General features: G+C 62.7%; 2 protein-coding genes across 5 annotated transcripts; one reads left to right on the top strand and one right to left on the bottom strand.

Annotated features, from left to right (window-relative positions):
- Positions 1–208: 208 nt before the first annotated feature.
- On the top strand, positions 209–5,477 carry SLC9A3R2 (solute carrier family 9, subfamily A (NHE3, cation proton antiporter 3), member 3 regulator 2). 4 transcript variants are annotated; one of them, XM_011962422.1, is made up of 7 exons: positions 255–316; positions 353–368; positions 2,751–2,930; positions 3,155–3,308; positions 3,382–3,425; positions 3,943–4,005; positions 4,252–4,927. In XM_011962422.1, exons 1-7 carry the CDS (start codon positions 294–296, stop codon positions 4,408–4,410), a joined length of 639 nt encoding a protein of 212 aa, XP_011817812.1. In that variant the 5' UTR covers positions 255–293; the 3' UTR covers positions 4,411–4,927. The 4 variants fall into 4 exon arrangements, with proteins under 4 accessions (XP_011817809.1, XP_011817811.1, XP_011817810.1 ...); XM_011962419.1 differs by having other exon boundaries at positions 209–374; positions 4,252–5,477; XM_011962421.1 differs by having other exon boundaries at positions 209–374; positions 4,285–4,927.
- A 781-nt stretch (positions 5,478–6,258) lies between these two features.
- On the bottom strand, positions 6,259–12,909 carry NTHL1 (nth endonuclease III-like 1 (E. coli)). The gene is made up of 6 exons (XM_011962469.1): positions 12,886–12,909; positions 12,476–12,739; positions 10,969–11,139; positions 9,911–10,070; positions 6,578–6,683; positions 6,259–6,491 (listed from the first exon to the last, which is right to left on the bottom strand). The coding sequence occupies exons 1-6, from the start codon at positions 12,907–12,909 to the stop codon at positions 6,368–6,370; spliced, it is 849 nt and encodes a 282-aa protein (XP_011817859.1). The 3' UTR covers positions 6,259–6,367.
- Between the last annotated feature and the right edge of the window lie 653 nt (positions 12,910–13,562).

Below are 13,562 nucleotides of genomic sequence, written 5' to 3'. Positions count from 1 at the left end.
TCCCCCCAGCCCTGGGTCCTGGGGCAGGGCAGGGCCTTCCAGCAGCTTCCTTCCTTCCTTTCTTGGGACGGAAACCTAGCTGGGTGGGGGGCGCCGGGCTGGAGCCTTCGCAGGGGAGTGGGCTCAGTCATCACCCTGTTCCCCAGAGTGACTCAGCCCCCGCGTCCCCACCCATCCCCGGGGAGCCGGGGCCGCAGAGGGAGGTAGATAAGTGGGGTGGCAGCCTGGGTCAGCCAGAGAGTTCAGGCCACCCCGGCCGGACGCCTGCCACTCACTGCCGCTGTACTGCTGCCATGGCGCGCTCCGGGAGTGCCACGCCACCTGCCCGGGCTCCAGGAGCCCCTCCACGGAGCCCACCCCAGAGGCTGGTACAGGTCAGGTGGGGTGGGAGGAAGGGAGGGCTAGGAGGAACCAGCAGCCGCTCAGCCTCCCGGGGTGGGAGGAAGGGACTCCGGGAACTTGATGTAAGCAGGCTGGTCCCTGAGCAACAATGAAGGCCTTTCTCTGTCAGGGCTGGTGCGTCACCATCTGGGGGGGGCGCCCAGTGTACCCCCATGCTAGCCTCTTTGTCCGGACACAGGCATGGCTGGGGGACCAGGGATGGTCCAGCTCTGTGCTGGCCACTGGCGGGGAGGGAGCCTGGAGCCCGTGGGAGCCAGAGGGCCTGGCAGGAGGCGGCAGGAAGTGTGTGCTGAGCCAGGGCAGGGAGGAGGAATGTGAGCTATGAACCCCGCCCGAGCTCCTCAGCTCTCTGGGCCCCTGTGCTCCGCCCCATGTGCTGCCAGCAGCCCACCCTGGCCCCTCCATTGCAGCCCCTCCACCTGAGGGTTTAGTGCTGTGCCTGGCGCCTCTGCGACCCTGCTGACAATGAGGGGTTTAGGCTTTGATGATAGGCAGAACTTCTTGCCGTGTGGAGTGAAAGACAGCTGCTTCTGGACAGAGGCAGAGGGGTGGCCAGAATGACCCTGAGAACACCGAGGGGGCCTTGGCCTGGCCTCAGGGCCTGACACCCTCCAGATCCTGCTTCCTGTCTGGTGCCCTGAGAAACCCTGCCCTGTAGGCCACTGTGCAGGCGTGGGAAGGGCTGCCGGGCCAGCACTGTGGGGCTGGCCGCGTGTGTGGGTGGCTATGCATGTTTGCAGGTGTGTTTGGACGCCTTGTGTCTGTGACCATGTGACGCGTCTTTACCGCCTGGGCCCATGTCACGCTCCCGCCTCCCCCCCTGAGCTGGGCTCCTGTCCCCACGCCTTCCCTCAGTCCCAGGCCAGCCTCAGCACTGTGCTCTGACTGCATCCCTGAGGGGCACCTCGGTGGGCAGGTGTCAGGGTCAGCCTCAAAGCCCCATGTCTGTGCCACCAGGTGTGTCTGGGGGAGGGGTGGGTCTATGTGGTGGGGCCCTGGAGATTTTGGGGGTCTTGCACCCGCCAATTCAGCCCATGTGGCCCAGCTGAGCCCCTGCGGGGCCAAGGACCCACAGCCTTGTCCTGGGAGTTTCTGGTGTCATAGGGCCTGGGTTGTGGCCATGCAGAGAGCGTTCAGAGGGTGGGCAGGAGGCTCCTGACGAGGCATCTGGCGGGCTGGACAGGAGAAGGGTGTTCCAGACCAAGGGCAAGTCCCGAGCGCAGGGGACAGGGCACTAGCCCTGTGGAGAAGGACCCCCTTGCTAGCCTTGGCAGGGCAGCCCCCGCCACTGACATGGCTGTTTCCGGTCCATTGGGGTTTGGAGTGCGCTTGAAGGTGGGTGGCTGGAGGGGTCGGGGGTGTCTAAGGCCTGGAGACCTGACCTCCTGAGGTCTGAGTGCCCCTCTTGCCATGCCGCCCCAGCCCTGGCCTGGCCTGTGGTCCCTCAGGGACACACAGGGAGGTAGGAGGGGAGGGAGGGGCCCTGGCAGCCCCCCACCCCGCCTGCATGCTCTCCCCTGCACACGCCCTGAAGCCTGGCACTCCCTGGAAACCTGAGCTGACCCCGCCTGCTCTGGCCACCGCCATGTTTAACGGAGCACGGGCAGCCACTGGCCACCGCCGCAGCACCCTGGCCCGGCCCCTGGCTGGGGGGTGGTCACTGGGCCTGGCCCTGCCTGCATGGTCCCCTGGCCCAGACCCCCACTGCAGGATGCCAGAGGTAACATGGGGCAGGGCCTGGGATGGTAGCGGGGGGTCCTTCCGGGCCCCAGGAGGCCCTCTGTGCCCTGTCCATTCTAAGCTCCTGCCCCAGCCTCTGCTTGCTGGGCCTGCGGGGGTGGTGCGGCTCGTTTTCCCGGAATGTGAAAGCAAACAGAGCTGCCACCGCAGCCAGCCTCACGGAGGCCTCTGGAGAGAAAACAAAACTGCTGGCCTAGCGCCTGCCCCACGCTCTGGAGGAGAGCCCGGGGCAGGGGGACGCACGGGCAGGGCCCTCAGGGACAACTGCCCCAGGAGGTCGACAGTGACAGTTCTTCCTACCTGGAGCTCTCTCCCACCCCGCCTGTGTGCCGCGCTGGCCTCCAGCCCAGGGAATCATCCCAGCAACCCAGGGAGGCGGCTGGGCCCATCGGGGAGGCTTCTGGGTTTGAAAACTGGCTTTGCCCAAGTTCCCACAACTGAAGCTCTGTCGCAGGGAGCCTGGGTGCCCGGAGTGTTTGCCACTGAGACCTGGGCCTGCCCATGGGTGGCGTGGTACCGAGTTTGGGCAGCAGCGACACCACCAGGGAAGTGGCCTCTGGGGGTGGGAGGCTGGAGCCAGGGACTGACCCTGTCCCTCGGGCCTGCAGGATGTCAGTGGGCCCCTGAGGGAGCTGCGCCCTCGGCTCTGCCACCTGCGAAAGGGACCTCAGGGCTATGGGTTCAACCTGCATAGTGACAAGTCCCGGCCCGGCCAGTACATCCGCTCGGTGGACCTGGGCTCACCTGCCGCCCGCTCTGGCCTCCGCGCCCAGGACCGGCTTATTGAGGTACCGGCCCACCAGGGCTGCAGGGTGCTGGGTGCCCCATGCCTGTCCACACTGGGGCCCTGGGTCCTTGCAGGGAGGAGGGGGACACTGGGAACCTGAGCTGGCGCGCCTCCTGCTGCCTCGGCGGGTGGTGGCTGTGATGAATATTTGATGCCACACCTGGCCACGCAGCATTGGGGGCTGTCTGGGCCCACGGCGGGGCTGATGCGTGCTGGTGGTGGCAGGTGAACGGGCAGAATGTGGAGGGGCTGCGCCACGCTGAGGTGGTGGCCAGCATCAAGGCACGGGAGGATGAGGCCCGGCTGCTGGTGGTGGACCCCGAGACAGATGAGTACTTCAAGCGGCTTCGGGTCACACCCACCGAGGAGCATGTGGAAGGTGGGCCACGGCCCGGGGCACAGGGTGGGTGCAGTGTGGTGGCCGAGCAGCCACTGACACGCTGTCCCCACAGGTCCTCTGCCATCACCCGTGACCAACGGAACCAGCCCTGTCCAGGTGAGAGGGTGGGGTGCCCACGAGACACAAGGTGCTTCTGGGGGTACCCAGGCCCGACAGAGGCCCCCTTCTCCCTGGAGATCCCTTTCCTTGAGGTGTGGTAGTGATACCCGATTCTGGCCGTCACCTCGCCCTGGGTCCGTGCCACGCACAAGCCACATGGGGCGCCTGGGGTCGGGGCTGCTGCCTTCCGTCCCCTCCTGAGCACCACCTGGTAGGGAGTTGCCCTCCAGTCTCTGCCTCCTCAGGGAGCTGGTGGTAGCCTCACCCCAGGCGTTGCTCACGCCGGCCATTCCTGCACCCAAACCCCCTCTGCACCATGAGCCAGCCAGGCCACCTGCCCGTCACTGCTGGGCGCCGGGTGCCTGCCTCCCCGCATCTGGAGTCCACCAGATGCCTGGGGCCCCCTGCCGCGTGGAGGAGCGCACACTGGTGGGGCGTGTGCATCTGTGCACGTGTGTGCTTGTGCGGGTGTTGTGTCTGTCTGTGAAGCCACAGCCTGCCCTTGGTTTCCCAGCTCAATGGTGGCTCTGCGTGCTCGTCCCGAAGTGACCTTCCTGGTTCTGACAAGGACACTGAGGTATGGATGTCCTCCTCCACTCCTGAGCTCACACATGGGGCTGCCAGAGGCCTTGGGGTGGGTGTCTGTGGAGATGTCAGCCCTGGCAGTGGGGTCTCTGCCAGGAAGCCCTCGTTAGCCCCCTATCCCAGCCCCAGCCTCAGCCCCAGCAGGCAACCTCTGTTGGTTGTTCCCTGGGAGGGGCCCCCGTCTGGAGTGTAGTACGAGGGCTCACTCCAGACGCCCCACCCACCGTGCTCACCCCAGGATGGCAGTGCCTGGAAGCGAGACCCCTTCCAGGAGAGCGGCCTCCACCTGAGCCCCACGGCGGCCGAGGCCAAGGAGAAGGCTCGAGCCACGCGGGTCAACAAGCGCGCGCCGCAGATGGACTGGAACAGGAAGCGCGAAATCTTCAGCAACTTCTGAGCCCCTTCCTGCCTGTCTCGGGGCCCTGGGACCCCTCCTGCACGGACCTTGGGCCTCAGCCTGCCCCGAGCTCCCCAAGCCTCAGTGGACTGGAGGGTGGTCCTGCCACTGCCCAGAAATCAGCCCCAGCCCCCGGGAGCCCCCATCCTGCCCCTGCCTGCCAGGTACTGGGGGCCTGTGGCAGCAAGATGGGGGGAGAGAGACCCAGAGAGAGAGACAGGGAGAGAGAGAGAGAGAGAGAGAGAGAGGCAGAGACAGAGAGAGACGGGGGGGGGGAGAGAGAGAGAGAGAGAGAGAGAGCGCGCGCGCGCGAGCGGTGGCAGCGCGCGGTGAGGGCCTTTGCTGCTCTGTCGGGGCCTGCTGACTGAAAGGAATTTGTGTTTTTGCTTTTTTCCAAAAAGATCTCCAGCTCCACACATGTTTCCACTTAATACCAGAGCCCCCCACCCCCCCAACTTCCCCTCCCCCTTGGGACGCGCTCTAAATAATTGCAATAAAACAAACCTTTCTCTGCAAACCATTTCCTCCCCGCCCCCTCCCCTCAGCAGCAGCCGCCCTGAGTGGGAGTCCCTAGGACTTCCCAGTGGCCGAGCTGGGGCCCCCAGCCTGTTTGTGGGGACCTCGGGTAAGGCCAGGGAGGCCTGATGTGGCCACACCCGCCCTGGTGTGGGGGGTCCCTAGGCCAGGCCCTGCTCCCCACCCAGCTACCCTGTGCGCCTGTGCCCTGCTGGGGGTCTGAAGTGCAGGGCCTGGGTTCTCCGAGGGGCCCGAGGATGGAGGCCCCATGTCCCCGAGGAGGGTGGCCTGTGGACAGGCCCCTCATTCCGCACGGCAGCTCCCAGGCCTGGGGAACATAGGTGTGTGAGAGCGGCACCCAGGAAGGACGCCTGGCCTCTGGCTCAGCCCTGCCTGGCGGGCTCCCCCGTGGACACCCTGTTGACTTTGCTCTTCCCTCCTGGGCCCCGCACCCCTGAGCCGACCACTGATCCACCGGCACCCGGCACCGCTGTTGCCTCGTTAAGCCATAGCGCATGCGCGCTCTCAGAATAAACAGGCCCTGCCTGGGACCCACACGCCTCTGTCTTTTCTGAGCCTCCTCCCCGTGGGGTGAGGGGAGTGGAGGGATGAGGCTGTTCCGGGGAGCCCCCTACCCCAGTCTCAGCAACTGGAAACTGGGTCCCGTTCCTGAGCCCCTGCCCTGCATCCATCTGCTCCCAGCCCTGCTCCCTCTCCCCCACCGGACCCCATGGGAACCCCTGCTGTGTGGCACATCCTGGGCCCAGGACCATCTCTCTATTCGGCAGACTCAGCCTCCCACCTTCATCTGCCCTGTGAGGCCATCTGCTCCACACAACACCCACACGGGCCACCCTTTGCCCAATTCACCTTGCGACCTCTAGCAGTCACAGGTCAAGCCTTGTAGCCTATGGCACCCTGCCTGGGTCCCCAGTGTCCCTTTCAAGGCCGGGTAGCTCTGTAACGGGGGGTGGGAATGGGCAGAGGCTGGGCTTTGAGGTCACTGAAGTTCAGGAGCTGGTGGTGTCCAGGCTGGGAAGCTGGGGACCGGCGATGGCTAGCATGAGGGGCCAGGGTCCTCAGCCAGCTGCCTAGGGCTGTTTCCCCAGTGGACTTCCAGCAGCCGGCTGCAGCTGGCTCTCCCCACTTCCTCCCTCCCAGGTTCACGCACACCCCCTCCTCCTCCCTGAGTACTGAGCAAAGATCGTCACGTCCCCAGCCGGCCTCCCAGGCAGCCCTGCTCCAGACATGCGAGCATGGGTGTGCACGCACACACACTTGTATGTGATTCCCAGGCGCTCTGCCCTCTCAGAGACAGACATCAGCCAGATCCCATCTGCAAACAGCCCAAAGCTTTATTCGACAGGCGTGGCTTCCTGAAGCGTAAAGCCACTTCGCAGACTGTGGCCACAGCAGCACCGAGGCAGGAGCTGCTCGGCCATCAGAGACCCTGGGCGGCCGGGCACAGGGCTTGGTTGAGGCAGGCCTGGCAGTGAGGGCGCGCAGGCAGACAGGTCTGCTGGCCGAAGCCTACCAGGAGTCCATTGATCTCGTGCCACAGCTCCCTGTGGGGGTGGGGGCTGGGTCAGTGCAGACAGAGGGAGGGCAGGGTGAGCTTCTCTCCGCCAGGGAGCCCCCCACATCCTCATACCTGGGCAGCCACTCCTCCAGGGCGGCACGGGTCTCCTCTGGCGACTTGGTGGCCTTCTTGGTCCACCTCAGCCGGTTGGCGATTCTGTGCACGTGCGTGTCCACTGCTGCGGAGAGGCAAGCGGGGTGAATGGGCACACTCCAGCCGCCCAGCCCATGCTCTCCCTGCCCAGAGGCGAGTCTGCCACCATCCCCGTGGCCCTGCAGTTAGAGACTGGAACCGCAAAGCCCTGGCTGCAAGCCTACCTCTGACCATCTCGGCTGCCCCTGAGGTGCTGGGGCAGGGGCTGAGCCCTCTGTTAGGGTGCAGGCCTCCCTCTCCTCACCTGAGCCAGCCTGGGCGGGGAGGGAGGGCTGTGTTCTGGGCTGATCCATTCCCACCAACCCTGGTGTCAGATGGGTGTGTGGGTGGTGGGGTCTCTGCTCCGGGCAGGGCTTGGGGGTGGATGACTCGGCTCTGCTACGAGCTCTATTTCCCACAGTAACAGCGACAGCTCACTTGCACAAGCACTTGCTGGGGGCCAGACCCTACCATAGAGATTGGCCAGCTCAGTAAGTCCTCACAAGGTCCTACAGATGCCCGAGGACCTTGTGAGGCCCGGCAGGATCCCAACTCCGAAGCACCTCTCACCCCTCAGCCTCCCAAGGAACGAGGCCCCGGCCCAGGAGGGCTCATCCAGGCTTCCCTCTTTCTGTCTCCTGTGGCCTGAGGCTCCTCCTGGCATAAGCACTGGCTCTGGGCACCAGGCTGGATGGCAACAGCTCTGCCCAGCAGGCCAGCATGAGGTCACTGCCTGCAGACCCAGCACTTGCCACTGCAGCGGTCCGGAACAGAGCGGGAGCATGGCCCGGCCGGCCGCAGCTGCTGTCCACCTGGGATCTGGCTCCTGCTCCCCTCAGCTGGCCACCCCAGGTGCCTGCTCATCGGGCTCCCTTCTCCCACCCGGTGGCCCCTGCCAGCTGCGACCCCAGCCCCAGCCCTGCCTCCTCCTTCAGTGTTTGCCAAAGAGAAAGCCAAGTCCTGCACCAGCTCCTTGGCTGCCGCCTGGAAAAAGGTGTCTGAGGGTGTAGGGAGACCACAAGGCCTGAGAGGCCACATCCTTGGGGCTCTGAGCCTCAGTTTCCTCCTCTGTAACACGGAAGTGGCCACGCTTCTTAGGATACCCAAGGCTGAGTCAGGACACGTCACAATGTATGGGCCTCCTGCCCACCTGGACAGTGAATGAGGAGGACTGCTTCATCCACTTTGTGGCCAGAGCTTACAGAAGCCAGGTGCCTGGCCCAGAGTCAGTCAGCTGGAAGGTGCAGAGCTGGGACTGCAGCCAGCAATCTATGGCTGTGGGTTTTTTTTTTTTTCAGACGGAGTCTTGCTCTGTCGCCCAGGCTGTATACAGACAGTGGCGCAATCTTGGCTCACTGCAGCTTTTGTCTCTGGGTTTCAAGCAATTCTCCTGCCTCAGCCTCCCGAAGAGCTGGAATTACAGGCTCCTGCCACCACGCCCGGCTGATCTTTTTTTTTTTTTTTGAGACCGAGTCTCGCTCTGTCACCCAGGCTGGAGTGTGGTGGCGCCGTCTGGGTTCACTGAAAGCTCTGCCTTCTGGGTTCACGCCATTCTCCTGCCTCAGCCTCCCGAGTAGCTAGGACTACAGGCACCCGCCACCGTGCCCGGCTACTTTATTGTATTTTTAGTAAAGACGGGCTTTCACCGTGGTCTGGATCTCCTGACCTCGTGATCTGCCCGCCTCGGCCTCCCAAAGTGCTGGGATTACAGGCGTGAGCCACCGCGCCTGGCCACGCCCGGCTAATTTTTGTATTTTTGGTACAGACGAGGTTTCACCATGTTGGCCAGGCTGATCTCAAACTCTTGACCTCTGGTGATCCACCCACCTCGGCCTTCCAAAGTGCTGGGATTACAGGCTTGAGCCCTCGTACCCAGCAAGCTCTGACATTTTAACTGACAGTGTTTCTCTTTCTGGGAACCCCCAGAAGGCAGCCCTGGGGTCTCCTTACAGGTGGTCAGGCCCACAGACACCTGGAGAGGGAGGTATTCCCTTGTGCCTGCTACTCCCAGCCTGTTCCCTGCCTGGCTGCGGGCAGGGACCTTCCCCCACAGCCCTGCCCAACCATGATGCAGCACCCCAGGGACACGGGCAGCTGAGGACAGCCGCCCAGATAAGCTCAAGTGTCCGTTGAGAGGCTGGCAGGTGGTGGCGCTGGGAGTCTCGGTGGGAAGGAGGCCCTGCCCCGGCACACCTGGCCTGGCTCTGGCTCTCAGGCTGCTGCAGCCCTTCAGCTTCACCAGGTGGCCCCCTGCTCAGAACCGAGGCCCTCAGCCCCGATGGCCCTCTTGCCCACCGGAAAGTGCTGGAAGGTCCCCCGCAGCACAGGCCCCTGCAAGAGTCCCACAGGGGCCTGGGATGGGGTCACACAGAGGGCAGGGCCAAGCCCTGGTTTCTGGACTGGCTGGGCCTGGCTGCGTGTGGCCTTAGGAGCCCCAAATCCTCTGGGCAAAGCCGAGGATGAGGTAACCCCACCCCAAACCCAAGGGTCTGTCTTTACCCAACTGCCAAGAAGCCTCTGGTGCCAGGAAGAGACACCAGGACCTGGGAAAAGGATTTAAGGAGGGCCCTCCCCACACTGCCTCCCTCCCCACCCTCTCCTCTCCTCTCTCTCAACTATCCTCACTTCTCCCCGCAGCGCCTCCCTCCCCACCCTCTCCCATCCCCCCAGCACCTCCCTTCCCACCCCGCCTGCTGAGGGGACACTCTTCCCCCTCCTTCCTCAGCCCTCTCCTCCCCGCTCTGCCCTCATCTCATTCCAGAACTTAATGCTCCTGGCCCTGTCTCTTGAATCATGGTTTTGCAGATGCTGTTCCTTCTTCTGGGAACACACTTCCTCCTCTTGGTCTGGCTCACCCCACCTTGCCCTGCAGCTCTCAACTGAAGGATGACCTTGGGGGCCTTCCCAGGGACCCTGGGCACAGGCCAGGCCCCAGTAGCGCCCTGCACAACCATCAGTGTTTCCACCCCACGCGTGGGGAATTCCCTGCTCCACATCTCTCCCGAATACAGCACAGACGGAGTCTAGCTCCGGGGCCTCTCTCAGAGCCCCCCACACAGAGCAGGTGCCCAGCCCATGCGAGTTCCTGCCCCAGCGCCTGTCTCTGAGTGGGGCTGGCCTGGCTCAGCCCTGGGAGCACCTTTCTGACCCTATGGGCTGGGTGGAGGATCAGGATGCTGGAAGTGGAGTCACAGGTCAAAAGGATGTGGGGAATCCCAGAGTAGCCAGTGGGCCGGAGCCAGCCCCGTCCTTCTGGGGGTGTGCACCACTCACCAATGCCTGACACAGTGCCCCAGGCCACAGCCATAGCCAGATGTGCCATCTTGGGCCCAACGCCCGGCAGCGCCACCAGCTCGGCCACGGAGGCTGGGATGTCCCCGCCATAGCGCTGCTGCAGGATAGTGCTGGTCTGCTTGATGTATTTCACCTTGCTCTGAAAGACAGGGGTGGGTTCAGCCTTGGAGGCAGGGGCATAGCCCGACTGGGGAGGACGCAGCCCCCAGGAGACCCACAGGTGGCCAGAGCTAACTGCACCTGCTGAGGACATGTGCCAGCTCAGCCCCCGCCCTCCAGGAGGCAGAAACAAGTGGAGGGCAGCAGGGAGGCCCAAGGCAGGCCTGACCCCCTCCTCCCACCCGTGCGGGCCAATGACACACGTGTAGGGTCTGTCTTGGGTACCCCTGCCTGTCATTCCCTGCCAGCACCCAGGCCAGTCCAAGCAGGCCAGCCGCTCCCAGGAGTGGGGCTTAGCTGCACCTGCGCCTTCAGGAGGGAGGGCTGGAGCTGGGGCTTCCCCACCAGCTGCTAGGCCTGCCGGGTGGTTCCCGTCCTGTGCCTGAGTGGAGAGGGCTGTTTAAAACCCATCTGAGAAACTGCGGCCCACACGGGTGCCAAGAGGAAGCGGCCCCACCCACTAAGCTGCTTTCAACAGATCCGCCCACCACTATCCAGTGCTCCGCAGGGCTGGGGAGCAGGCCTCCCCAGGGCTCCTGGAGGGTGAGGGGCTCTGGACAGGAGGGGGTGACATCCCAGGGGAGGCTAGCAGTAAACAAAGGGAAAGGCGGGTGGGCAGGCAGTCTTGGCGGTGAGGAAGGGTGGGCAGGTGGTGAGGTAGGGAGGCAGAGGAAGGAAGGGAGGATGCAAACAGGAAGGCCAAGGAGCTGCTGGGACTGGGTGTCAGGCCCCAGGACCCCAGGCCTGGGATGGGGGCTCCAGGGGGACCCCCGAGCCTGAGATGGTTGACCCTCACCTCCTGCACCGCTGCCACCCCCATCAGCCTTCCGAGGTCTCTCTCAGGCCACCCGCCCCCAGTTACCACAGGCAGGGCTCACCCTCCAGAAACCGACGGGGTAGATGAGCTTGCCCAGCGTGGCATCATCTGTCTGCAGGATGCTGTCCACCGTCAGGCCCTGCGCCCGCAGTCGCTGCATGGCGCCCGCCGTCACCTGGTCTTTGGTCTGGCTGGAGAGCATCAGTGACAGCAGCACCTGGTACCTGCGCACCTGCTTGTGCCGTGACAGGGATCAGGGTGGCGGCAGGTCCTGGGTGATTCCCTGGGCCAGGCTCCCCTCACGCCCTCTACGTACCCTCGTTTGTTACCCTGGGCCACATACGGGGCATCGGCCTCCCTCTATGGGGTAGGGAGGTCTGGTTTGGGTGTGTTTGGTCACCTACAACACCAGGACAAAAATAATGCCCAACTCACTGCAGCAATGTGAAGCTTCAATGAATTGTCTCAGCGCTTAGAATCATATGTGGCCGGGTGCGGTGGCTTGCGCACGTCATCCCAGCACTTTGGGAGGCAAGGCAGGCGGATCACCTGAGGTTAGGAGTTTGAGACCAGCCTGACCAACATGGTGAAACCCTGTCTCTACTAAAAATACAAAAAATTAGCTGGGTGTGGTGGTGGGCGCTTGTAATCCCAGCTACTCAGGAGTCTGAGGCAGGAGAATCGCTTGAACTCAGGAGGCGGAGGTTGCGGTGAGCTGAGATTTCACCACTGCACTCCAGCCTGGGCAACAAGAGCAAAACATGGTCTCAAAAAAACCCCAAAACAATCATATCTGGCCCATCACTACTGAACAGCCATTGACCACTACTATTGATTGCTTTGTGAATGATCACACTACCCATTAAAAACATTTTTTTTTTTTTTTGAGATGGAGTCTTACTCTTTCACCCAGGCAGGAGTGAAGTGGTGTGATCTTGGCTCACTGCAACTTCCAACCCCCGGGTTCAAGCGATTCTCCTGCCTCAGCCTCCCAAGTAGCTGGGATTATAGGCGCCTGCCACCATACCCGGTTAATTTTTGTATTTTTAGTAGAGACGGGGTTTTGCCACGTTGGCCAGGCTAGTCTTGAACTCCTGACCTCAGGTCATCCACCTGCCTTGGCCTCCCGAAGTGTTGAGATTCCAGGCATGAATCACTATGCCTGGCCCATACTACCCATTTTACATACAAGCAAACTGAGGCTCAGAGAGGCCTGTATCCAAGTCACCTGGTAGTAGAACAGGGATTAGAACTCAGCTTGGTCTAAGGTTCCAGGCCCTGGGACCGTGAAGCAAAAGGAACTCTTCCTCCCTGATATCACGCAAAGCCCAGGTCACGCCTGCATTGGGCAGAAGTTCTAGCACGAGGCCCTAAGTGACCGGTGTCCTGAGCTGCTGAGTGGCTACAGTGATGCAGGCGACACTGCCCAGTGCTCTGGGGCACCAGGTGTACATCCTCCCAAGGTGCTGTCTGCAGGGGAAGGTGCCAGCCAAGAGCCACCGGGTAGAGAGAAAACAAGTATCTTGCTAAGAGCGGGGGTCACCTGGGGAGATGGGGCCCCTGCCTACCTTTGGGGGGGCACTGGAGTCATAGCAGTGCTCGGTCCCCAGATGGTCCACAGGTGCGTCCTTTTTGTTCCTCATGGCACGGATGTTGACCAGCTGTTGCTGCCAGTCCTGGGGCTCCCAGACTGGCACCTTGAGGGGCTCAGCCTTCTCACCTTTCTCACTGTCCGAGCCCTCATAGGCCACACACAGTCTCTGTGCTTTCCGCCGACGCTTCACGGGGCTGTGGCTTTTCCTTGCTTCTGCAAAAAGCACCACCCAGTCCCTCTGGTGGGGCCACAGTGGAAGGGAGGGTAGGGGTGCCATCCCGCCTGCTAGCTTACCCCTCACTCGTTCATGCCACAACTGGCCATCATCTAATACACTTGGGGTGCTCTGCCCTCTGCAGTCTGGGATATGTGGGCCCTCCTTACGCCAGCGACCCTGACAATGTCCATGTTAGCTCATGAGGACTCTAGCGACAACCTCTACCACAGTGCCCCTAATACATCCTCTCTACTGCACCACAGACAACCTGTTAACACCCACGTCGGGCTGTGTCACTCCCTTTTAAAAATTCCTGGCCGGCCGGGCGCGGTGGCCCAAGCTTGTAATCCCAGCACTTTGGGAGGCCGAGGTGGGTGGATCACTTGAGGTCAGGAGTTTGAGACCAGCTTGGCCAATATGGCGAAACCCCATCTCTACTAAAAACACAAAAGTTAGCCGGCTGTGGTGGTGGAGGCCCATAGTCTCAGCTACTTGGGAGGCTGAGGCAGGAGAACTGCTTGAACCTGGGAGGCGGAGGTTGCGGTGAGCTGAGATCACGCCACTGCACTCCAGCCTGGGTGACAAAGTGAGACTCTGTCTCAAAACAGACAAACAAAGAAAACCTCCTAATTGACTTCCGTTTGCTGTCATAATAAACTCCAAACTCTATCCTGGCATCAAAGCTCCTGCCACCCTGGCTGGCATCACCGCCTAACTGCTCCCAGCTGCACCAGTTCCTCCTACCATCGTCTGGACTATCCCTGGGGTCCCTGGGTGCCTATGGGAATCCCCTTCTGGCCAATTCTGTGGAAGTCCCCGTGGGAATAGCGCAGGGGCCCTGTCG

This window comes from Colobus angolensis, unplaced genomic scaffold, assembly GCF_000951035.1.
Source record: "Colobus angolensis palliatus isolate OR3802 unplaced genomic scaffold, Cang.pa_1.0 Scaffold59, whole genome shotgun sequence".
Taxonomy (NCBI): Eukaryota; Metazoa; Chordata; class Mammalia; order Primates; family Cercopithecidae; genus Colobus; species Colobus angolensis.
The sequence above is the reverse complement of the archived record's forward strand: the minus strand, read 5'-3'. Positions and strand labels throughout refer to the sequence as shown.